The 25,898-nt window shown below is 29.3% G+C and overlaps 5 protein-coding genes across 6 annotated transcripts; 3 read left to right on the forward strand and 2 right to left on the reverse strand.

The window, feature by feature from the left end:
* Positions 1-804: 804 nt before the first annotated feature.
* LOC124493578 (uncharacterized) lies at positions 805-3,788 on the reverse strand. The gene is made up of 3 exons (XM_075731627.1): positions 3,061-3,788; positions 2,246-2,971; positions 805-2,180 (listed from the first exon to the last, which is right to left on the reverse strand). The coding sequence occupies exons 1-3, from the start codon at positions 3,656-3,658 to the stop codon at positions 1,657-1,659; spliced, it is 1,848 nt and encodes a 615-aa protein (XP_075587742.1). The 5' UTR covers positions 3,659-3,788; the 3' UTR covers positions 805-1,656.
* Positions 3,789-5,609: 1,821 nt separating this feature from the next.
* Positions 5,610-9,767, forward strand: LOC124494153 (uncharacterized). Its single transcript, XM_075731633.1, has 4 exons — positions 5,610-6,073; positions 6,278-6,333; positions 6,706-7,068; positions 9,040-9,767. Exons 3-4 carry the CDS (start codon positions 6,838-6,840, stop codon positions 9,160-9,162), a joined length of 354 nt encoding a protein of 117 aa, XP_075587748.1. The 5' UTR covers positions 5,610-6,073; positions 6,278-6,333; positions 6,706-6,837; the 3' UTR covers positions 9,163-9,767.
* A 383-nt stretch (positions 9,768-10,150) lies between these two features.
* Rab21 (RAS oncogene family member Rab21) lies at positions 10,151-11,793 on the forward strand. Its single transcript, XM_047057311.2, has 4 exons — positions 10,151-10,592; positions 10,659-11,077; positions 11,168-11,231; positions 11,318-11,793. Exons 1-4 carry the CDS (start codon positions 10,480-10,482, stop codon positions 11,388-11,390), a joined length of 669 nt encoding a protein of 222 aa, XP_046913267.1. The 5' UTR covers positions 10,151-10,479; the 3' UTR covers positions 11,391-11,793.
* A 67-nt stretch (positions 11,794-11,860) lies between these two features.
* Positions 11,861-17,118, forward strand: LOC124494138 (dynamin-binding protein). Its single transcript, XM_047057296.2, is given in 7 exon segments — positions 11,861-12,786; positions 12,847-13,301; positions 13,303-13,504; positions 13,572-14,542; positions 14,599-14,679; positions 14,681-14,924; positions 14,989-17,118. Coding segments are annotated over 7 exon segments (4,254 nt in total). The 5' UTR covers positions 11,861-12,467; the 3' UTR covers positions 16,971-17,118.
* On the reverse strand, positions 16,999-24,101 carry LOC124494151 (ras-related protein Ral-A). 2 transcript variants are annotated; one of them, XM_047057310.2, is made up of 6 exons: positions 23,281-24,101; positions 21,579-22,118; positions 21,324-21,504; positions 18,145-18,353; positions 17,874-18,051; positions 16,999-17,678 (listed from the first exon to the last, which is right to left on the reverse strand). In XM_047057310.2, the coding sequence occupies exons 2-6, from the start codon at positions 21,659-21,661 to the stop codon at positions 17,559-17,561; spliced, it is 771 nt and encodes a 256-aa protein (XP_046913266.1). In that variant the 5' UTR covers positions 21,662-22,118; positions 23,281-24,101; the 3' UTR covers positions 16,999-17,558. The 2 variants fall into 2 exon arrangements, with proteins under 2 accessions (XP_046913266.1, XP_075587747.1); XM_075731632.1 differs by lacking the exon at positions 23,281-24,101 and having other exon boundaries at positions 21,579-23,108.
* Between the last annotated feature and the right edge of the window lie 1,797 nt (positions 24,102-25,898).

The raw sequence follows: 25,898 nt of genomic DNA on the forward strand, positions 1-25,898 counted from the left end.
GTTCGTGTGTAAAAAAGGCAATGTGTAAATAAATAAATGTCAAACATATGAAAACGGAAATAAAAATTTTTTGTTTTTGGATCATATAAATGAAGACAAGACTGGATTTTGAAATTAGAGAAAAAAAACAAAAAAAAAATCTTGGATCGTAATCATAAAGGTCATCATCACCATCATCATTGATGTTGATGAAATGATTTCGCAAAAGTGAGTGGTAAACAAAAAAAAAATTTCCATGTCGTCCACTTTGGTAATCATCATCATCATCATCATTGATTGATTGATTGAAAACAAAAAAAAATACGGATAACTCTCGCCGACTATATCGACAGACGAATGTTGTTGTCAACGAAAAAAAAATGTGTGCGTGTGTGTCTTATATTTGTATATTTGTCCACTACTGCTCATTTTTAAATTGATTTTGGATGAAGAATTTTTTTTTTGTTTCAATGAAAGGTCAATTTCACTAACAAAAATGAAGATTATCAAAATGGTACGTCAAACGTTTCTCTCTTTCTCTAATCTAGTTTATTTCGAATGACAACGATCACAAAAAACATGTTGCTACTTTTGCATGGCCAGAAAAAAAGGTGTTTTTTTTCATCAAAATTAATTATTGTTGTTGTTGTTGTTGTTGCATAATAATAAAAAAACATCATGAAAATGTGATCACTAATGAGTTTAAAGATTTGATCCGATTTCATTTTCTCCATTTTTTTTCAAAAAAAAAAAAAAAAAAATTCTATCTCGATAATGATAAAGTTTGATTTTGCAATTTCGCAAAAAAAAACATTATTTCCATAATATATCGTCGTCGTTACTTTATTATAATTATGCTTGCCTTGTGTGTGTATATGTTTGGATGTCAAAAAGTTTTGTCTCACTAATCATTTTGTTGTTATTGTTTCTTTCTTGTGGATCCAATATTGGATTCCCAACAACAATAAAATGGCTAAATTTAGCTCTTACATATTGCGTGATATAATGATTGTTTTAGTTGATCCACAATGAATCGACGATAATCTTTCGATATGATTTGATAATAATCGAATAATAATGGTAGTAGGAATCATCATTATTATTATTAATGATGATGATGATGGGGATGACTCCGAAAATTTTTAATTTTCGTTTATTTAAAAAAAAAACAATAATCGATTATATAATAATTGTGTGTGTGTAATTCCATATATGTCAAATGAATAATTTCAATATCCAATCAGCCATGATGATAATGATGATAAATATCGTATTGCTTGAGGTTGTAAAAGAAAAACTTGAATTAGAAAAATTGAAAAAAAAAATTTCTCTCTCTCTCTCTCGTTTGTTTATTATCTTGGTTTGTCATCCCCATTCACATTGATCCAATTGATTGGATCAATAGAAAGTGAATATTTCTTGATTTACTTATTTTTTTTCTTTTTTTTTTAATATAATTGTGATTCATCATTGATGCGTTACAATTGAATAAAAATAAAATAAAATAAAATAAACACAAATGGAGCAGAAAAAAGACAATTTTTTTTCTTCTTGTTGTTGTTGATTCATTAAGAAGAAAATTTGGATTTGAACAAGGGAAAATTCGTTTTTCTTTTCTTCTTTTTCTTTTTCTTCTTAATCTCTTATGGCCATCAATGATGATGATTGTTTAAATGTTTAAAATGTTGAAAAAAAATGATTATGATATTGATGATGATCATCGTCTATCCTGTTACCATCGTTATCAATCAAAGCAATTACATCACCATCATCAATATGTTGGTGGTGATCGTGGTGATTGTGGTGGTGGTGGTGGTGGTTGTTATCATCATCATCATCATCATCAAGATCATGGTGATTATGATGGTGTGGACGATAATGATGGCCATCAAAAAAATGATTATGATGATGATGATGTGACAGATGTTGTTGTTGTTGTTCATGTTCATGTGATGGTAATGATAAATCATTGAAATGATGATGATCATGGCCATGGTCATTGCTATTAAATCCAATGGTACGAAAATCCATCATTGTATCGGTATCAGTCATAATATCATGATGATGATGATGATTGGTCATGTGATCATGATCATGATCATGTTCCAAAATATCAATATGTTGTCCTGTTGATTGTCGAATGAATGGATCAAAATATTGATCACTGTAGCCATTATCCATTTTCTTTTTGATTAAATTGTCTAATAGAAGCAAAGATTTATTATTAGAATATATATCAATGACCAAACAAATCAATTCCACGTACCTTTATATAGATCACCAACAATCATTTGATCATTTTCATTCAATTTACCATTTCGAATATTCATCATTCCAGGTACATAGATACTTTGTAATGAACTGGATTCAACATTCATAAGATTCATATTTCTTTTTTTCCAATTATCATTGTTGTTTTTATTATTTGGAACAATTTTTGTATTTCGAACAAAATGTTGATGATGATAATTTTGCTGCTGCTGCTGAAGTTGTTGTTGTTGTTTCGAATGTTGATTACGTGTTACAATATTTTTGTATGGCGCTTTTCTTTTCTTTATTCCATGATGATGTTGTTGACTTTCGCTTACTTGTTCATGATGATTATAACCATTTGATGTTTGTCGTTGTTGATGTTGTAGTGGTGGTGGTGGTAGTAGTGATTTTTGTTGTGGTTCATAAAAACGATTTGTATAAGTTTTCTGGTTAATTTTTTCAATTCCATTATTATTTTTATTATTGAAATGACCATTCCATTGCTGTGTATTCGATAATGCCAATGATGATGATGATGATGATTGATGTTGATGATGAATATCATTATCTTTTGGTACAATTGTACGTATATTCTCGATTACCGGTTTAACTTGTTGCACAATATTACGATATGGTTGTATTATTTCTTTTACATTCTGTATAATCGGTTTATATGCTTTATGTGATAATCTATATGGTTCATCCATAGATATTGTTTCTTCTATTGGTTTCATTGATGCTAAAATTAGGTTTTTTTTGTTGATGTAAGTAAAATAAAAATTAATAAAAAAAATTAAAATTAATTTTTTTTTCTTCTATCATTCTTACGTGACATATGTGATTGTGTTACAACAATTGCTGCCGATTGTGATTTAAAATGTAACCGTAATGGCATTGAATCGGAAACAATTTCAATCATACGTGGTGTTTGTTGTTGATCATCACGATCAAAATGTACTGGAACATATTCAAAACGTCGTTTACTTTTAACCGCTATACGTATATTATTATTATTATTATCACCACCAATACCATTATCATCGATTAAACTTTCATCTTGTATTGGTAATGCTGATGATGATAATGATATATCATCGTTTAATTCTTGTTGATCGTTTATTCCAGTATCAATAATTCCATTATCATCAGCTATTTGGACCGTTTCATCATCATGATGATTCGATGAAGATGAAGATTTTTGGCTCTGTTGTTGTTGCTGTTGTTGCTGCTTCTGCTGTTTCAACGCTAATAATTGATTAAAATATTGAGCCTGATTTGTGATTGGCTTTAATCTGATTTGTGCATCATCACTGTTCCATGTATCGATGGTTGATGCATCCACAAAGATTGACAATAAATTGCCAAACACACAGATCACAATAATCGTCAAATATGATGACAATGGTAAAAATTTTCGATTAAACATCTTTACAAAACATCAATTTCATTCTTTATTGATTTTTTTTAAAAATATATATGTAAACGGAGATTTGTCAACATATTTATATACTCTTGTCGTGTTCGAAATTTTTTTTTTTATTTCTTTCAAATCAAATACATCGTAACATCTAATTATTCTATCGATCGATTAATCGATAGTCCAATTTTTTTTCACTTCATCGATACAATCAAAAATTCCATATAGAAAATGAAACAGAAAAACAGTCAATGGTCTTTTTTTTTCGTATGAGAAAATTGATGATACCACACCGGCAAAATTCATAAAAAAAAATTTTTTTTGTTATCCGATTGAAAAAAAAATTTTTTTTCGATTATAATCGATCAAAAATCGAACGTTGCAAACTTTTGCTTTCCATCGTTTTTCATATTCATATCCATATGGAATGTGTTCCAATTTTTTTTTTCATATGCACCACATCCAGTTATCAGTCAATTTTTTTTTGTTTTTGCTCTTGTTTTTAGGTTCCAAGATATTTACGGCAAAGATGTATATATTACCATGTTTCCGGAACAAACATTAGATGAAAACTTTTTTCTTTCGTCTTTTTTTTTCTTTATATTTACAAACAATTGACTTTCAAATGGAAAAAATTCTAATTGAAAATTTTGTCTCTGAAAAAAAGTGGACCTCATGAATTCGGAAATTCTCCAAATACACACACACACAGAGAGAGAGTGAAAGTTTGTTTTATTTATGAAGTTGACTTTCGAAGAGTTTTTTTTCATTTGAAAAAAAATAATAAACCGCCTTGACCACATGACATGTACAATCGATGTGGCCAAAAAAAAAAAATGTGGACACAATAAACATCATTAAACACAATGGAGAGAACCTATGTGATCTTATGGATGGCTGATTTTGGCTGGTTTTTTCCATATTTTTTATTTGTGTCTATGTATGTAGAGTTACCATAAATAATAACATTCATCAGCGGTTTATTCATTTAGTTCATCGTAATCATCATCATCATCTCATTAATTTACTTGAACCAGTTTTCCTGTTCATTTATTTTGAGATAAATAAAAAATAAAAATAAAAAAAAAAATGAATTCTGCACCGAAAAAAAAATCAGTCAAGAAACCAAAAAAAGAGGAATATTCTTGCACTACAGCTATACGATATGTGTGTGTGTTTTATAGTTCATAGGCTGGCTGGCTGGTTGACTAGAATTTGGAGAAGAGAAAAAAAAACCCCATAATATGTTTTTTTTTTCTTTTTTTTTATTGTCTAAATAGATAAATGTGTTACTTTAGAATGAATGATTTGGATCCAAAAAATTTCGCAAATACTATATAGCATGAAGAATCTGTTGTTGTCGTTGTTGTTGTTGCTGCGGCTGGTGATCATCATCATTTGACCTTGGCCAAAAATATATCGTCGCCATTATTATCGTTTTTTTTGTGTGTGTGTGTGATGAACAACCAACAACCTAATTTAGTATATTGTATGTAACCGAGAACTAAATTTTCGATTTAGTTTTCATTTTCATTGTTTTGAAATTGGATTGTTGGAATAGTATAGAATAATACAACAACAAGAATAACCAATGAACCAATCAACTGCTACAAACCACCGCCACTACCACCCCCCAAAGAACATATACAACAAACAATGACTACTACAACTTCCTATTATCCCTTTCCATATATTCCATTGATTCGTTTATAGTTCCAGAACTGTAACAATAACAAAAAAAATTGGTTCCAGTATTCTCTACTGAACCTTAACACAATGACTATTTTATTCTATATATAGAATTCTCATTTTGTTCCATCAATACACACACACACGTTTGCTTCTAGTTCTGAAATGGAATATTCTTCTTTGTTAAATTCTTGGGGTATTTTTTTTCACTCTTTTTTTCTTATCGTATGTATGTGTGTATGTGAGTGAGTAGCTTGAGACGAATCATCATCATTATTATTATTGTTATTAGTTTCATTACATACAAAGCAACTTTTGTGTGTCTTTTTTTTCCTTTTTTTTTGCTGGCTATCATACACATATACGATATATACACGATATATCACATATTTAACACCACTATAATAATACCATCATCATCATCATCAGCATCATTAAATTGTTTCACCAACAACATTTGATCCAAATTTTTTTTTGTTTATTTCTGGTTCATTCATTTAGACCAAACAACAAGAGAAAACATCCAACGTAATAATAACAAAAGTTTACACACATTTATAACTTAAACGACAAACAAAACCAGAATTAAATAAATCTGTTATCATCCGTTTTCATTTCTTATTTCAACAACAACAACAACAACAACAACAACAACGACGACGACAACAACAACAAAAGCAAAAAAAAAATATCCATCCAGTGTTGGTCCACCAAAATAAAAAATTATTTTCATACGTACGTGCGTTAATCTTCTCTTTTTATTTTTTTGTTGATCTATTTTTATCATTAAGAAATCATTTGTTTTTTTGTTATCGATCATTTCAATCAATCAATGTTCTAGATGATTTTTTGTGTGTGTGTTTGCGTTACATTAATCTTTGATTTGATTCTATCTCTGTGTTTTTCTTTTTTTTTTGAAAATTTCTTTTTGAATTAAAGATTTTGGCTGATTTCATTCTTCACGTGAACAAAACAAAACAAAACAAAAAATCTAGGTAGGTCAATTTTTATTCGTTTCTGGATCAATGTTTTTGTTTGCATGCCAATAATTTTTTGTGGTGATGATTGCTCAATATTTTCATTTTTCATTTTTGATTTTTCTTTTCATTTATTCATTATTGTTGTTGTTGTTGTTGCTTTTGTTACACCGCCCTATTTATTATGAATTTTTTTTCATCAATTACCATGATCACCATTGATTGTCTCAACAACAACAACAACGACAACTATGACGATAATGAAAACAATTATTTTGTTGCGCCAATCACGGATACAACAACAACAACAACAAACAATTGATGATCCATATTTATCATTTGACCTTGTCGATGACATTGACCATTGGATTATTGAATGAATTTCAATAGATTGATCGACAAACAAAAAACATTCAATTCATCATATCTGATCCTGTTGACAAAGGCGTTATAAATATTTATATATTTCTTCCACATACTACTAATAATCAATAATCAATAATAACAAAAAAAAAAAAAAAAATGTCGATGACACAAAGTTTTGATTATGATCAATCATCTAATACTAATGCTAATGCAGCGACAACCGGAATGGCCGGTGGTGGTGGTGGTGGTGGTGGTACGAACGCTGAATATGATTTAAAAGATGCACAACTTGACGAAGCATCTGCATCCACCGATCAACATGGTTTTGGACCTGGTAATATTCTTGGTGGCGGTATTGGTAATCTTACACAACAAGCTAGCCAAGTGGTGAGTTTGATCAATCAATCAATCCATCGAATTTACATGTCCATAATTAATTTGTGGCTAGCCTATATAAATTAGTGCCAAAATAGTGAAAGTAAAAAATTTCTATGACAACTTTTGTGATTAATTTCAAATCAAAATTCACAATTACAATCACTGAACAGCCATTTTGTTGCTGTTTCGTGATTTTGAATGACATTTCTGGATCATTTCTTTTTCTTATGGCAATCATAATCATTAGAATTATCAAATTAGAAATTTGTACAAGTTCAATGAATTCCGCTTTAGATTTTCATGTCATTTTTCTGTGTGCTTGTGTGTGTGTCATTAGATACAAACATTACAAACAATCAGTGTTTGTATTATGTTGTTACATTACAATACAATGTGACATTTTCGTTTGTCAAATGTCAATTGATTACATTGATAATAACGATAACGATGTTTTTATTAATTGTCATTTTTGTTCGTTTGTCAAGTTTGCAAACAAACAGAAAAACAGACAAAAACGAACAAAAATGAATTGAATCATCATAGGCACAATTGTTGTGTGTGTGTGTGTGTGTATGTTTCAGTTTGCCGAATTATTGCCATCCGATTCGGTTATTCTGTGCACTTTTTTTTCCAAACGTTATCTAGCATTTGATGATGATGATGATGATGATTCACAGCCATGGAAAAGGAAGATGTTGAAAATTTAATTTACTCAAAATTTTTTTCTACAGAAACAAAAAAATGATTAACCCTTTTAACGTCATCATTGCATAATATATGTACAAGATTTGCATTTGTATTCATACTATATTCTAGGGAAAAGATAATTTCGCTCGATCTCTCTCTCTCTCTCTCACTCGTTTACTTTTGGATTCCCAAATATATAGAATTTAATAATTCCAGAATTCAATTTACATCATTTTTTTTCTACATCAATTTCCAGTTTTGATTCTTTTCTATTTACAATTCTATTCAAGAATTTGGTGATTTTTTTTCCCATCTACATCTGTATAGTGCATATGACATGGTTTTTTTTGCTAATGCTGCTGCTGCTGTTGCTGTTGATACGATACGAATTGAATCGTTAATGACAATAGATGATAGAGGTGGAGGAAAATTCACAGAATTTTCGACAATTTATTTTGCTGTACGACCCTAAGAACCATAGAACCAATGTTGTTGTTGATAATAAATAAATTGGTCACTTTTTTCCTTTACTTCATTACAACCAAAATGCATAAAGTGTGAAAAAAAAGACCAAGAAGGTGGAAAAAATGAAATGAAATGAAATTTGAAAGTGAAAAAATAAACACAAAATGAATTGAAATGAATAAGATGATGATGTTGAGAAACCCTGAGGAAGAATTATCAGCAAAAAAAAATCAAAAATCAAAAAGCGCAATCTCTATTTGTGTGTGTGTCGACCGAAATGAAATCATCCATTCATTCATTCATTCATTCTGGTTGTGTTGTTGAAATGAATCTTGAATCCGAATTTTTTTTTCTTCTAAATTTTTTTTTTTTTTTTTCTTGTTGGAGGTTTTCATTTCTCTTTTTTTTCTAACAAAACTGATGATTGACGTCATTGGGCGTCATTGAATGGAAAATTGTGTACAAGATCCGTATGAATATAACCGGGCCCATGAATGAATGAATGAAATGTAGCCACCATTCACGGTACACACACACACACACCAACACCATTCCAAGGTCCAAACACAATTGTATGTATCGTTGGCCTTGGGTTTTTTTTTTGGTTAGTCTGTGTGTCAAGATTATATATGGTTCATCCTATTATAATCATGATCATCAAATGATAATAATCTTGATTCGTTACATGTGTTATTACACGAATCTTGAAAGAAAAATAGGTTTTTTCAAGTGCAAATCCATATTTGGTGCAATTGTATTTAGATCCGGTTTTTTTTGTTTGTTCAATAATCTTACAGATTTTTTATTCTTTGATTTTTTTTTCTTCAGGTAAAACAAGGTGCCGATGCTGTTGTCAATGCCGGTAAAGGAATCGTTGAAATGGGTGGTTCAGTTATTTCTGGATTGAAACGTGGTTTCAGTAAAACAAGCGAAGGTAGTGGTGGTGAATGAAACAAATGAAAAAATGAAAAAAAAATGTCCAATGTTGGTCGTCGTTGTTGTTCATTGTTCATTGTTGTTTGATCAATTGATGATTACATAATGAAAAAAAAATTCTGCATCTGTTATCACATTCACAAACACAGACAAAAAAAAACGACAAATTTTCATGGTGTCTAAAAATTCTAAAAAAAAAAATTTTTTTTCTTTTGCCTATCCACATTCTATTCATCATCGATAAATTTTCATCGATATCAATCAAACAATCATTGAACCATTTAAGTAGTAGTTAAATATCCAGAATATTATTAATGTGTGTGTGTGTGTGTGTGATGAATATTTTTTTTTTTTTTTTTTTGGTTCATGTTTATTATTTCTTATTTTTTCATCAATAATCTGTAACACACACCCACACACACACACACAGAATATTTAAAAAAAAACAGAATAAAAAAACAAACATAAATTAATTTGTAGCAAACGTGTGTGTGTGTGTGTGTGCGTTTTTTTTTTCGTTTCAAAATTTCGTGTGCACGTGTTAAATTCTTTTTTTCAGATTGAAAACAAACCAAAAAGAAAATTTTTTTTTGCGTGATTTTCATCCTAATGTAATATTTGATTACTTTTGTTCAATGTTTTGTTTGCAATGTTGTTCTTTTATCATTATATCGAAAAGAATCAGCTTGTAATTGTGACATTTTTTTTTTTTTTTTTGATTCAGTGAAAAAATAAATTTCCAAAAAAAAAAAAAGAAAAAGAAAAAAATTCCATTTTGTCCAATTAATTGGTGACATGTTTCCGGTTCCATTTAATTTCCATGAAAATTTTAACAATGCGTACAGGAAATTAAAGGCCAATTAATGGATATCCGGTATGTGGCGCCATCACGAAATTGTGATTTGAAAAAAAGAACCAAATATTTACATTTCAACGTATAAACTGGGCAAATTTTTTTCTTCTCGAATAGGTTCATTCATACGTTGATTTTATTTTGATTTTTCTTGTTTTTTTACATTCGAATAAAAAAAAAAAAAAAAAACATGCTCACCGAGAATTTGTTGTGAATTTTTTTTTCTTTTTGGTGATAAATAATAAATTGACAAGTCAATAATCAATCAATCAAATTGTTGCCACCGAAAACGATGATGGTGATGATAATCGCAAATTATTTTGGTGCCAATCATCATCTAAATGATTAAACATTTAAACAACAACAACGACACAAAGACATTGCATTCACACACACACACACATCACATTAATTACGGTGTAAATAAATTTTTGTTTCAAGCAAATCAAAGTTTTATATATTGATCATATTTGACTTGCATGAAAACGATGGCTATGACAATTTCCAATCAACAATTTAAAATTGTTTTACTTGGTGAAGGTTGTGTTGGAAAAACATCGTTAGTGTTAAGATATGTTGAGAATAAATTCAGGTAAGATTATCACATCTGGATGAATATTTTTGGATTTTAAATTTAAATTTTACTCTTAATAAATAGTGAAACGAATCAATCAACATTACAGGCATCATTTTTGACTAAAAATATATTCGTTCAAAATATGCCAATCACGTTGAATATTTGGGATACAGCAGGCCAGGAACGTTTTCATGCTGTTGGTCCATTATATTATCGTGATTCAAATGGTGCTCTACTTGTTTACGATGTAACCGATCCAGATTCATTGGCCAAGGTTAAAGTTTGGATCAAAGAATTACGTAAAGTTTTAGGAAATGATGTATGTATAGCGATTATTGGTAATAAAATAGATCTTCTATCCGGCTTGGAACGTGATCAAATGAATAATGTATTGATCGCTGAAGCTCAAAGCTATGCAACAACAGCCGGTGCTACACATTATTGTACATCAGCCAAAACTAATTATGGAATCGATGATGTATTCCTTAATCTAACGAAACGTAAGTTTTAAATTAACTTTTAATTATGTTCATCATTCATTGTGCTCTAATCATTGTGTAATTATTATTGGTGTATGTATGTCATTATAGAAATGATATCATTCAATCAAACACAACAGCTAAATCCTAGGGCTTTAAATTCAACGGTCACAAGGTAAATTGATTCACATAAATTTGATCAATAATTAATAATCAATTGATTTTTTTTTCCAATGAAATGACACTATTTACTATCCTTAGAGGGATTTCGATTGCAGCTGATAATGAAATCAATAATCCAAATGATCTACAATCTAAACGTAGATGTTGTTGAAATTGAAAACAAAAGAATTGCTGGCCCAAATATTTTCGTTTTTTTTTCTTTGGGTCAACACACTAAGTCAACATTATCATCATCATCATCATTATCATCACTCATCCCATAATATTCATCAAATAGTCTTCAATTTGTTTATTTTTTATCGAGAAACAATAATAAATACCCAGACAACAACAACAACAACAACAACTCAAACACCAAATTTTCACCCATCAAATTTCATTCTAACGAAAAAAAAGAAGAAGAAAAATTTTTGTTCAAACAATTTTGTGATATTTTACTTCTTTTAATTTTTTCTAGTTTTTAATCTTTTCAATTTTAATTATTATTATTATTAAATATATTAAAAATGATGATTTTCAGGAAAAATAAAAAAATAAAATTCAAAAGGCTAAAATAAGCATGCGCAAAAATTCTATTCATTCATTCATTCATCCATCATTTGTTGCCTCATTGTATTTATTATTATTTGTTGTTGTTGTTGTTAATGATGTCGTTGATTTAATGGCCGCGTATTGGCCATGGATATATTTGTATCGTGTGTGTATGTATGTATCGCGTATAAAATTTCAACTACAACGATGATATCTTTTTTTTTAATGATCATCATCATCATGATGATGATGACAATTTTGAATGATTTCCCAACATTATAAAACAGTATAATAAATCAATTTTTGTTTTTTTTTTGGACCATGATCGTTGTTGTTTTTGTTGTTGCTACTACTACTACTACTACGTTTGCTTAGATGAAAGATGAGAAATCTAAATCTAAACATCCATTATTATTATTGTTGTTGTTGTTGTTGTTTTATCATTTATGAAATTCATCGCAATCATTGACCGATTCAAGAATAATCCTCATCAATTGTTGTGTTTTCAATTGAAATCACAGATAATGATGTTCAATTCATTCCATTTTTTTATTCATTGTGAATATTAATCATTATCAATTTCATTGTTAAACCAACCACCAGCTACAATCAACAAGTCGTAAATTATATTATATATTCATTGCCATTGAGCTTGACATAAATTTGAACCATCAAAAATAAAAAAAAACGACCAATAATGTCTGATCATCATGATACTAAATGTTTATTGACTATTCACAAATCATTCACCGGTCAATATGATGATGAACTTTCCATTGAACATGGACAGATTGCACAATTAATTAGAAAATTGGATAAATACTGGTATGAAGTTTATATGGAAGACCGTATTGGAAAGATTCCAATCGATTGTTGTCATGAAATACGTGATGATTTATTGGATAATTTACGCATATCTCTTGAAATGAATCAAGTTGTTTTTATAGCCAAACATGATTTCATTAATCAATGTGAAGATGGTGATTTAAAATTTGCTCGTTTTGAATTAATAATCGGTATGATGATCGTATTTACTATTTGATTGATTATTAATTCAAATTTTTTTTTCATTACAGGTTTTCATCCCATCGATAATGATTGGTGGAACGGTACTCGTCTAAGTTCCGTACAACGCCTTGATAATCATTTGATTGTCGATGATGCTAATTGTGGTATATTTCCATTAACTTTTGTTTGGAAATTACGAAACGATCTGCTTCCCGATTTCATATTTGATCCACGTGGAATTCGAGTGAAAAATTTCACCAGTAAACATTCTATCGATGATAATATTGACAATACTACTGAGAAGCAAAAAATATTGCCCAATGAATCATTACAACCAGAACAAAATAACAACAATGTCGTTAATACCACAAAGAATAAATATCTATTCTATGTCAAAGTAATCAAAACAATGGAAGCACAACTTGATCAAGAAATCGATTTACCTGAATTGGATGAAATATTGGGCGTAATTAAAGAAAATGATAAACTTTATTATGAAGGTGAATCATTGTCAAGAAAAATTTGTGGGAATTTTTCCAAAAAATTTTGTTGTCAAAACTGACGTTTCGAATGATTTAATTGAGAACTTGACGCATAATAATCAACTTTCCAATCCCGATTCTAGCTGTGATATTCATCAAGATTCTGATAATTCTTCAATAGGAAGATCACCAGTGCCGCCATCGTTCAGTCCTCCTCCACCACCGGACATTTTGGATATCTTGAGTAAGTTGAACGTAATTTTACTGTCTAATGACATTTGACATTTATTTTTTTCTTTGACCTAATAAAGATTATAAGAGCGAAAAATTATATGCAAATATTGAATCTAATAATAAAATGGATTCCGATAAAAATTTGCAAAAACAACAGTCAGGATATCAAGATTTGCCGCCTTCATATGAAGCAGCTATGAGTGCCGTTTCCGCTTCACATTCACAACCTGTTGCATATGGTTATGCTAATTATATGTTCAATGAAATGGAACCTTATGGCAGAGCATTGTATGATTTTGATGCACAAGATGATTCAGAGCTAAGTCTTCGCCAAGATCAAATTGTACGATTGATTCGTTACTATGATCAGGATTGGATGGAAGGAGAAATTAATGGCCATATCGGATTCTTTCCTCGTAGTTACATATCAGTTATTGTCGATTGTAAAGAACAAAACGATAATTCAGCCCCACAAGTCACGTCGAAGCAAAATGATCCCACTCAGAATCAAGTGGAAGCTATCGATTTTCCTTCAAATTCTATTGCGAAAATTCTTTATGATTTTGATGGAGAAATGGAACAAGACCTAAAAGTTCGTGCCGGTGATATTATAACCATGTTGAGACGTTTTACCACTACAGATTGGATTGAAGCAAAAGATTCATCTGGTAATGTAGGTTTTGTTCATATGAATTTATGTCAACCATTCCATTCTGGTCAATCTACATCGAATGAATCAGCAGCAGCGGCAACAACAACAACAACAAGCACACCACAAACATTAAATCTTTATCCAAAAATTGATGATGAAAAACTCAAAGATAAACAGTCTAGTTCTATTCTTGAACCTGGACAAGTTGCGCAGGCTAAACCACATCGTCGTGCACCAATCGCACCACGTCGTACTGACGTTTTTCCAACATTCAATCAATTTCTGATTCAAGAAAAACAAGAACATTATCAATTCGATTTGGATGGTAATGAAGCGTCATTAGAAACGGAAACAAATGATGCAAATTCCAAAGTTAAAAATCAAAAACAAAATCAGGTAATTCATTTATCAATCGCTAAATCACTTATTAATTCTGTTTAATCCACATTTAGCGTGAATGCGTAATTACCGAGCTTTTACAAACGGAAAAAGATTATTGCCATGCATTGAAAATTTGCCACGATGTGTTCAATTTCGAGTGTATATGAAGCAGAAAAAGTGAACGTAGATGTCGAACGATTATTGTATAATATGAAAAGCATAATCGATGTTTCAAAACATTTGATAAAATCATTGGAAAATTATGCTCATAATCGTGCATACGTTGATCAAAGGGTTGGCATTTGTTTTTTGGATTTAAAATTCAAAATTAATGAAAGCTATACCCAGTATTGTCGTAATCATGATTCAGTTCATTCGCTATTGAAATTCTATGAAGGTTAGTGGGGTTACAATCCAGCAATTTACAAGATTTGATAAACTTTTTATTTATTTGAACATAGGAAATTCTATTTCCCAGAGTTATGTGAAAAATTGTCTTGGCCGTATTCAGAATCAAACCAATTGTTTTGATTTATCTTCTATTTGGATCAAACCGGTGCAACGTATATTGAAATATCCATTATTGTTGAATGAATTGATAAAATTCACTGAAGAAGATCATGTTGATTATGAACCATTGAAGATGGCCTGTCAGATGATCACCGATATTGCTACACGTATAAATGAACACAAACGACGACAAGATTTAATACAAAAATATTGTCGTGCAAAAGATCCAACATTGGCTGAGAAATTGAAAAATCTTTCAATGCATTCAGTGTGGAAAAAAAGTTCACGATTCAAATATCGATTTCTTTCAGCGTTACCGTTTTCATCCGGTACCAAAGACAAAGATTATGATGCTGCTTTGCATTCATTTCAAGAAGTGGATAAAATTATTCGTTCATTTCTCAAAGATATGAAAGAATATATGGATGTCATGGACAAATACAATATCGAATTATTATCCACAATGGAAACCATTGTTGAATATTGTGATTTTAAACGTCATCCTCGTTTTAATATTGAACAAATTCGTGAAAAATATCTTCTCATGTATCATGATCAATTTAAAATCTACAAAAAAGGCATAGAATCTAAGGTTATTAAACCATTGAACATATTGTTGCAAAAATTTGCTAGCCCCATACGATTAATTAGTAAACGTGATGATAAACGTGTCGATTATGAGGCTAGTTTGAAATCATCGAAAAGTAATGCTGAAAATACAAATTTATTGAAAAATACTTTTGAAGCCTTGAATCAACAATTGATTGATGAATTGCCTATGCTTGCCGATACTTCTTTACAAATTCTGATCAATTGTATACAAGCATTCCTATCGGAACATAAACGTTTTGTTGGTTTGATGGCCAAACATCAATTAGAGTTGCATGAATTGCCCATAGTGAACAATACATCTTTTGAATTCTTTTCGGATATTGATGAAACATTTCGCGTTAAATATAATCTCAATTTTATACAAATGTTGAGAGAATTTTCATTATTACATACGAGCAGCTTCCAAGAATCATCTACATCCACATTATCATCATCATCATCATCATCATTGACAGCATTCACTCGATTTGGTTCGAAACGTAATAGTAATACATGGAAAAATACTTTACCAATAAATAAAACATATCAGCCCGATACTAATCAATCGCAACAACAAAAACCTAGGAAATCATCAATTACGAATCAAACACAACAACAAGAATCTGATCGTCAAATACTCCAAAATAAATATGATTCACAACATTTATTCACGGTTATTAAAAATTATGAACCATGCGATATCCTTGAAATTGGTGTCCAACAAGGTGATTTGATTGGTGTGATCAAATACAAAGAGCCTACTGGTAGTGAAAATCGTTGGTACATTGATCGTGGATTCATTCAAGGTTTTGTTCCAAGAAATTTATTAAAATCATATCGGCCATTTCCAATGGATAGCCAAAAACAACAATGGCAACAACAAGAATCATCATCATCAAATCGTTATGATCAAGTTGCCGAAGATTCGATATCGATTCCAGATCCTATTGAACCACAACGTTATTATTCAACAGTTCCAATAGAAGAAACAATTGAAAGTGATCAATCATCATCATCATGTTTATTATTATCATTAGAAGAAATTGATTCGAATAAAAATATGGAATTATCAGAATTTGATCCATTGATGGCAAAACAAGTGTCAACATCATCAAGTAAAGATGAATTTCATAATAAAAAACCGTCTGATGATGTTGATGATGATGATTATTATATAGCTGCATATCCATTCAAAGCAGCCGGACCTAATCAAATATCAATGAATTTTGGCCAAAAAGTTTTTGTACATTGTAAACATGATACCAGTGGTAATTCTGATTGGTGGCTAGTTGGCCATTCAAATCAAAAAGGTTATGTACCTGGAAATTATTTGAAAAAATGAATGAATGAATGAACGTTTTTAACGGTAATTTTTTTATGGGTGAATAAAAATCATTTTTATTTTTTTTTTATAAATACAATTTCAATTGAAAACCCGTGTGAAAAAAAAAATAAAATTGTGCTAGCCATTGGCTTTTCATTTTGAATCATCGCACCAACACTCATACACATACACACGTTTATTCGAGAGAGAAAGGAAGAAAAAAGACAAAAAAAATCCATCAAAGTTATTTATAAATATGATATTTTATACAACAACAACAATATCGATGAATGAATGAAAAGTGTGTAAAGACAAACGAGAAAAAAAATTGTCCAATAATCCAATTTTTTAGAAAAAGATTTCGAAAATTTGTGAGAAATAATGGTAAAGTATATATATATATCGTATATTTACAATCAATGTATTCAATATATTGTCATATGTGTGTGTGTGTGTGTGTTGACATCCTCGTTCAATAAAAATACAATCAAGTCATGAATGTTGTTTTTTGTTGTTGTTGTTGCTGCTGTTTGATGTGGTTGTGGCAACGCGAGAAAAAAAAAGAGAACAATGAATGTGTGTGAGAATAACAATTTTTTTTTGTCATCAAAAACACAAACAACATGTCGATTGTTCTTCCTGTACGGTGTTGTTGTTGCCACCTTTAGCCATTTGAATGCCGGCCAATTTTCTTTGATGAATATCTCTTAGTAATGCGAAAAATACCTAATATTTTGATTCACATAAGTAAATCGTGAGAAAAAGATGATATTGAATTAGAAATCAGAGTATTAATATGAATTATTCGGTTTTTTTTGTTTTTGCCCTTTTTTGTAAGTAACACAATTCGATTGATTTAGATTTAGATCAAAAAAAAAAAAAAAACAAAAAGAAAAGAAAAACATAATCTGGCAATCATACCTCTTGTACATTGAATTTGGTTTTGGCTGATGTCTGATACAATGGCACATTCCATGAATTGGCCAGCTCTTGTGCTTTATCCATACTGACACGATGTTGATTTTGATCGAGATCAAATTTATTTGCCACCAAAATGAATGGTACTTTATCATCATTTTTTACTCGTAAAATTTGTTCACTAAATGTATAATAATTAAAGTTCAATTAAATAAATATAAAATATTTGATTGATTGCCATCCATTTATTCATCCATTACAATGATTAACTTACCGAAATTCATGTATAGCATCAAAGCTTTCCATTTCGGATATTGAAAATACACAAAGAAAACCTTCACCAGAACGAAAATAATTATCTCTTATTGCGGCATAATCTTCTTGGCCAGCCGTATCCAATATATCTATATGTATCTCATCGTCATCCAATTGTACTTTTTTTCTATACGAATCAGCTTTAGTTGGTTCATAATCTTCAACAAACTATAATAAATCAAGGAGAAAGAAAAAAAAATTGCATTTAGATCATTATTGAATCTCTGAAATAAGAAACAGGAAAAAAAAATTCAAAACAAAACTAGTCATGGCATCATAGCACCAAAAAAAAAAATGTAAAAGATAATTGGACATTTCCTTTTGTCTTTTTTTTTCGTCTCTGTATATAAGATGTAATGTGTGCGTATTCACTTTTTTTTGTCTTGTCATATATCGGTCAATAATCATATGATGATAATAAAAGTAAATTATTCATCATTGAAAATTGCACTATAGCCCCATTATTGTTGTATGGACATTGCCAAAATGGAATTTTTTGTTTTGTTTTGTTTTGTTTCCACATTGTGACTCCCTTTTTTCTTGCTCGTTTCGTTTGTTCACATAAACCATTGATTTCATTTCATTTTTTTTTTCTTTCATCAAAGATTTAAATCGAATATAAAAAGGCCAAAAGAAATAAAAAAAAAATACATGGTGCTACAGCCAAAAATCAAGGACATTATTTTATGTTATTATTATATATATACGATGATGATTATGTCCTCGAACATTTCCGTTGAATTTGAAGAATTTTCCACTGAATACACTATCTATCTATATATATATTAATATTATCATTTGAAAATTTCAAACATAAAAAATCTTTATGATGATGACAATGAAGTAATAGGAATAAAAAAAATGTAGGACACCTACACATCATGTTGTTGTTGTTGTTTGAAAAATAAAAATAGAATTCATAATTCATTATTCTAGCCATCCAGATATAATTAACCATTTGGTATTATCAACAAGTGGATCATCAAGGGATGATGATGATGACGATGTTTCACTCATTTGTTGTTCTCATTTTCACATTGGCCCTGTGTATTAAATATATGACCGACTTGACTATTGTTGTATGTGTATGCGTATGTGTACGGTGATTACTTTTCTTTGTGAACTTTAGAACAACAACAACAATAACAACAACTCTCATCAAATCCAGATATTAAATACAAATGTGTATTGTATATTTCATTAAAGAAAAAAGAAAAGAAAAAATTTTTAGAATTTGAACCATAGATGATGATAATACAACTGACGATTATCAGTATTACGAACTTAGGATGCTAAGAAAAAGGTAAACAGTTATATTATAAACAGCCAAAATGTATTATCAACATCAACATTTTAAAAAAAACCAGGAAATCTAAAAATGAATAGAACCGGTTTTTATTTACCATCATCATTCAGGGTTCGGTAACACACACACACATACACACATATATATAAATCATCAATTTGGTCAAGTATATCAACAAGTCTTTATTTCAAATCACATCATATTATCATCATCATCATCAGATTGTTTATTCATTTCATTGGAATAATAAATTCAAAATCTTTTGGTCATTTCTTCACTGTTGTTGTTGTTGTTGTTGATATTGGATTCAAACAACAAATAACAACAACAACAACAATAAACGTGAACAAACAACCTACAAGTCTATTCTTTTTGTTTTGCATTGTTTTTTTTATTCTCAAGCCACAAAAAGTTATTTAGTTTCTTTTCCTTATGTTTTTTTCTTCGATGATGATGATGATGATCCATTGTAATTTACATATCATCATAATATGATTGTTTAATACACAGATACAGATATATAGAGCGATGTGTGTATGCTGATATCCAATAATAATGTTTCTGGAATTGAATCAAAAATTTTTGATTCAATTCATAGGTAAATAATAATAATGATGCATGAAAATCCATAGGAAAAAAATTGTTCAAAGTTCACACAAAAAAAGAATGTTGATATTACATAATGATGTACATACGCCATTTGCAAATTGGTTTTATTGCTGTTGCTACGTAAAAAAAAAACTTTGAAAGAAAATTCAAATCTCATTTATTGTTGTTGTTGTTGCTGTTATTGGTTATGGATCATTTAAGTTTTCAACCATGAAATGCATAATCTTTATTTTTTCGTTTTTGATTAAGATATTAAGACATTATCATCATTTCGCCACAATTCAAAAAAAAAAAAAAAAAAATCTGTGGTGCGTGTGTATGAAAATCAGACAAATCGATAATTTTTTTTTTTTTGCTATGCAAGGTAAAAGAAGAAAAATTCAGAAAAGCCATTTTTTTCGAGAACAATAATGTTCCAAAATGTATTTTTTTTTTCATTCACAAAATCCAACAAATCACAAAAACTTTTTACTTCTCATGTGACAGACACACACACACATACAGTTTCAAAAATATCACATCATCATTATCATTATATGTCAATTTAGTCGAATGACATACAATCAAATCTCATCATCATCATCATGATAATTGTCCCCATTATTTGACATTAGTAGTACTAGTAGTAGTAGTAGTAGTAGTAAAAGTATTCGTTTGAAACAATTAGGATTTTCATTCATTCATTCAATCGATTCAAAACCTTTTCATTCAATTCTTTTTTGTTTGTTCTGATTTGTTGTTGTCTAGGACTTGGTTTCACCATTGTTGTTCACTACTAATAATGATGATGATGATGATGATAATCACGATCATAAACTTTTCATTTGAAATGTGAACAGCAAAAAAAATGGGAATGATGATGATGATTAGTTGATCATGACATAATCATTAACGAATCTTAAAAAGAAAAAGATCCATATATTCACATAAGGAGCTCATTTTGTGTGCGATTAATGATTGATTAAATAACTATGAAAAAACCAAAATACAAATAACAGAAGTTACAAATAAAAAAAATTGTTCATCTATAAATGGTCAACATATCTATAACCAGATTATTTTCATCATCATCAGATCATTATCAATCATTCATCGAACACAACACTGACAATTTATGTTGGTTGTAAACACACAAACGTGACCACCCTATCATGTGTGTGTGTGTAACACCGAAAGCTATAGCCAAAAAAAAAAAAAAAAAAATTATTGAAATCTCTTCTTACCTCATCATACATAAATTGTAATGTTAATGCTGATTTACCGACACCACCGGATCCAACCATAATAACTTTATGTACAGGTATTGGTTGCTGTGTTTGAACAATCGCCGTTGATGATTGATTTGTATTCACTGGATGTACAGTGGATGATGATTTCATTGGATTATCATCTTTTGTGAATGTTCTATAAAAAAAACAAACCGAATTAATTTATTGATGATTTCATTCAATCAATCAAAAAAAACAAAACAAACATACCTAATGGCGAATGCTCGACATCGTTCATACAATGAACGAGCTGTTTCAACACTTTGATCATAAAATTTACGTACGTTTTCCATTATTATTGCAAATGTCAACAACAACAACAAAAAAAAACAACGAATCAAGAAACAAAACAAAAAAAAAATGAATGAATGTTTTTCTTGATTCGAAAATTCGAACTCAAATCAAAATCAACTTAGTGTATGATGCTATGAATGTCGTAGATTGTTGTAGATTTGTCGAGTTTTGTGTTGTTTGATGCTATTTTCATTTAGAAATGTACACATATGATGATGATGTCGTCTTCTTTTGATGGTTGTAGATATTTGTCGGCATCAATCATTTCATAGTCATTGCAGCAGACGGCACCAAATTAAATTGAGTGTGTGTATATATATATAATCTTGTCTTTTCTTGTCGTTTTCACCAATCACTATATTATTATGTGATTGTGATATGATATTCCTGATTAGTAGAGACCGGGAACCATGGAAATCCTTCAACAATCATCAAAAATCATCATCATCATCATCACTAACAATAACAAAAAAAAAAAAAAAAACGAAAACGAAAACGAAAACGATTAACAACAATACACAGACGAAAAAATTGAAGAAAAATTTTGTGGTTATTTTTTTTCAATGAGGAAATTTGTGAAAAGTCATCAAATTTTTTCATTGAAAAAAAAAGAAAAATAAAAATATGAATTAGTTTGTTTGGTAAATATTGACGTTGTAAAGTCAATTATAAAATGAAACGACTAGAAGATTCCATATTCATTCAATCGTAACAATCAATCAAGGAAATATACCAAAAAAAAAAAAAAAAACAAAAAATGATCAAACAATTCTTAGAATGAGATAAAATCATCAAAAATAAAAACACACACGCATTTATATTAAAAATAAAGAAAATAAATGCACATTCACATAGTACGTTTGATCATCATCATTTGATTGAAAATTCTGAATGAAAATTGAAATCAGAATATCATCATCAGATCAGATTTATATTTAACAAACAAAAAAAGTAAATCTTTAGAGCGTTAACGGTGACAATGATGATGTCAATGGTAACCATTTATATCATCAACAATCTTGTGGTAAAGAATATAAATAATTTTTTCCTTTCTCTCGAAAAAATGTTAACCTCGATTTATATATCATGATTGGTTGTTGTGTAGTAAAGGTGGTAATAACTACTTTTTTTTCTCAATAATTAATCACAATATATATAGTGCAAGCAATATAATCTACATTTTGTGATTTCCATTTTTTTTTTTTGGACTTTACATGTAGGGGGTGTATGTGTGTGTGTGCGTTTTTTTTAGGTTAATCATCATCATCGTGGTGATGGTATTACACACACACACACCTTTATTATTTACCAAAAATTGTAACAAACAAACACAGACACCACCACCACAATCATAATTATGATGATGATGATGATGAAAAAATCATTGTTGTTGTACATTATGGGGAGTTTTTATTTACGTGTTTTGTTTTTTATTCTCGATGGTCGATTTCAATGTTAAACAATTACTGAGAAATGTATTTCTGGTCGTCACTTACACTAGTCGACGACTGGTACAAATGAATTTTTTGTTTTGCTTTTTTCTATCTATCTATAAATATTTTTTTGAGGTTATTAATGTTTTATATATCAATCTCGTATGGTTAGTAATAATAATTACCGGAAAACTAAATGTCAGATCAAATTTTTTTTTGTTTGTTCGTGATTAACGATGAATGTAATGAAAAAAAAAAAAAATCAATAGTAGAAAAAAAAGGTGTTTGATGATAAAATATTTGACCTGTAAACACAGAAACACAAACACACACACACACACACACGCAGAAAAATTATATTCACAAAAACATTGAAAAAAACTACAAGTGAAAATGATCGTTTATGATGATGATGATGATGATCGTGATCATGTCGTTATCAAGTCATTCAAAGTTGACAATGTCGATGTTTTTCAAGTTTTTTTTCTATTTTCTAGTTTGACATGTAAATTGGTCTGTTGTTGTTGTTGTTGTTGTTGTTGTTGTTGTTACTTCGTTAATGAATTGAATGAATGGTTGTGTGTGTGTGTGTATGTGACACTAGAATTCAATCAACCGAAAACCAAACCATACCGACATACAAACACAGTGTGTAAATATAAGTGAAAATCACCAAATTAATTTGTGGACAATGATGATGATGAGAATTGGAATTGAATTCCGAATATTTGAAAGATGAATCAGAATCACAATGATTAAGCGGAAAAAAATCGCATTGATGATTATGATGATGATGATGAGACGGAAAAAAATTGAATATTCACAAATAAATGATTTGAATGAATGAATGAATGAATGAATATTCAGAAATCTTGCAACATGTTGTTGTTGTTATTGTTGTTGGCTACTCTGCAAAATAATGAATCAAAATGAGAAATCAAACGATTGAGTCACCATACAGAAACATAAAATTGTTGCCAAACCACCACCGCCACCACCACAACAACAATCATCATCATCATTATTAATAATACGGCTACAACGCGTATGGCAACGCCACGGTCAATCTTTAAAATCATCATCATCAATGAGAACAAAATGAGAATGGAGAATGGAGAATGATTTCGGCCAATAGGTTTTCTCTCAACGAAATATTTCTCTTTTTCAAATTTTTTGTCTTGTCTATGAATAAAAAACAAGAAATGTTACCATCTTTATTACCAACTATACTTACTACGATCATCATTTTTCGGCTTACCATACAGGTATAATTGTTGAATCGTTTGGATTTTTTTTCTTTTTATTTTGACTAGAAATTGATCAGATTTATCTTGTTTCTTGTTGGCATTTATTTTTTTTTTGTTTTTGTGTATACCGGCAATATAGATCGATTACATGAAAATTTTCACAACGATCATAAAATACCACACATCATCATTCAATTTCCAATTAAGAATCCTGATGGAAAATTGCATGCATGATTAAATACTGAAAGTATTCGGATATGTGGTTGCATGAATTGAAACAATAAAGACATTTAACACACACATACACACACACACACATAAAAACAATTGAAATTGTCGTGAATTTTACTCATTTCTATCATCGACAATAATGATAATGATGATGAAACTGTCAACGAAACTTTTTTTTCCCGTACAAGTTTCATCATCATCATCGAATTGAATTGAATTTGGTGATTGGATATTTTTTTTTTTGTTTTGTTTTCGCCATGCCTAGTTGAATTCATCAACGAATTTAAATGAATGTGATGATGATGATCATTCAATGAAATGAAATGAGAACTTTGGAAAAAAATAACAATTGGGAACACAAATTAATCGTTCATTTCGTTTGTGTGTTTGTGTGTGTAATTGTCAAATTAAAAAAACTACACGGAAGAGCGACGTTTTTTTTCTCGCACATATAAACAAATATGAATTGAATGCAAATTTTTTCTACTGAAAAAAAATTTAAAAAATGAAAAAAACAAATGGCCAAAGAAATATATATCGACCAACCTGGTTGTTCACTATATATCCATACACATTTGAAATGTCCCGGATTCAACTTTCTTGTTTTTTTTTGTTGTCAAATTTGATTGAATTTTTTTTTTTTGTTTGTTTGTTACGAGAAAAATAAATTTTTTTTTTGTCAAACCATTACATGTCATTCGGTGGACATTGGATCACCATCAAACATTCACATAAATATCATCAATGTATATGCATATCTAAATTTAGAAGAACGTCCTTTTCCTGTAGACGTGAATAATTTTACTACTCGGGTTTTTATGGTTATTAATAGGATTTTCCATATACTATGTAATTATTATCATCATCATCGTAGTCATAAAAATGTATGACATTCGTTTTTCAATGAAAACAACAAGAATGAATGACCGGATTTTTTTTGTTTGTTAATTTTCGGGTAATTTTTATTCAAGATTCATTCAAAGAGAGGAAAAAAATTTTTTCTTTTTTTTTTGATAATAGATAAATTAACCGGGAATGGATAAAAGTTTTTAAAATTTTAAAAAATAAAACAATTTTTCAAATATGTTTGTCAAATCAAAATGTTTTTTTTTGTATGTGTCTGTGTGTGTGTGTGTTTAGTTACAATATTACTGTTCAATCATAATTAATTGGTGATCGATAATCGATTAATCAGTTGATTTGAAAATGAAATTTCAATTTTTAGTAGTAGTAGAAGCTTAGGAATTCAATCTGATGATTATTTTAAACTTTAAAGAAAAAAAAAAAAACAAAAACGAAAACAAAAAAAAATTAAAAAAAAAAAC

The sequence above is a fragment of the Dermatophagoides farinae genome, chromosome 6 (genome assembly GCF_024713945.1).
Source record: "Dermatophagoides farinae isolate YC_2012a chromosome 6, ASM2471394v1, whole genome shotgun sequence".
NCBI classification, from domain to species: Eukaryota; Metazoa; Arthropoda; class Arachnida; order Sarcoptiformes; family Pyroglyphidae; genus Dermatophagoides; species Dermatophagoides farinae.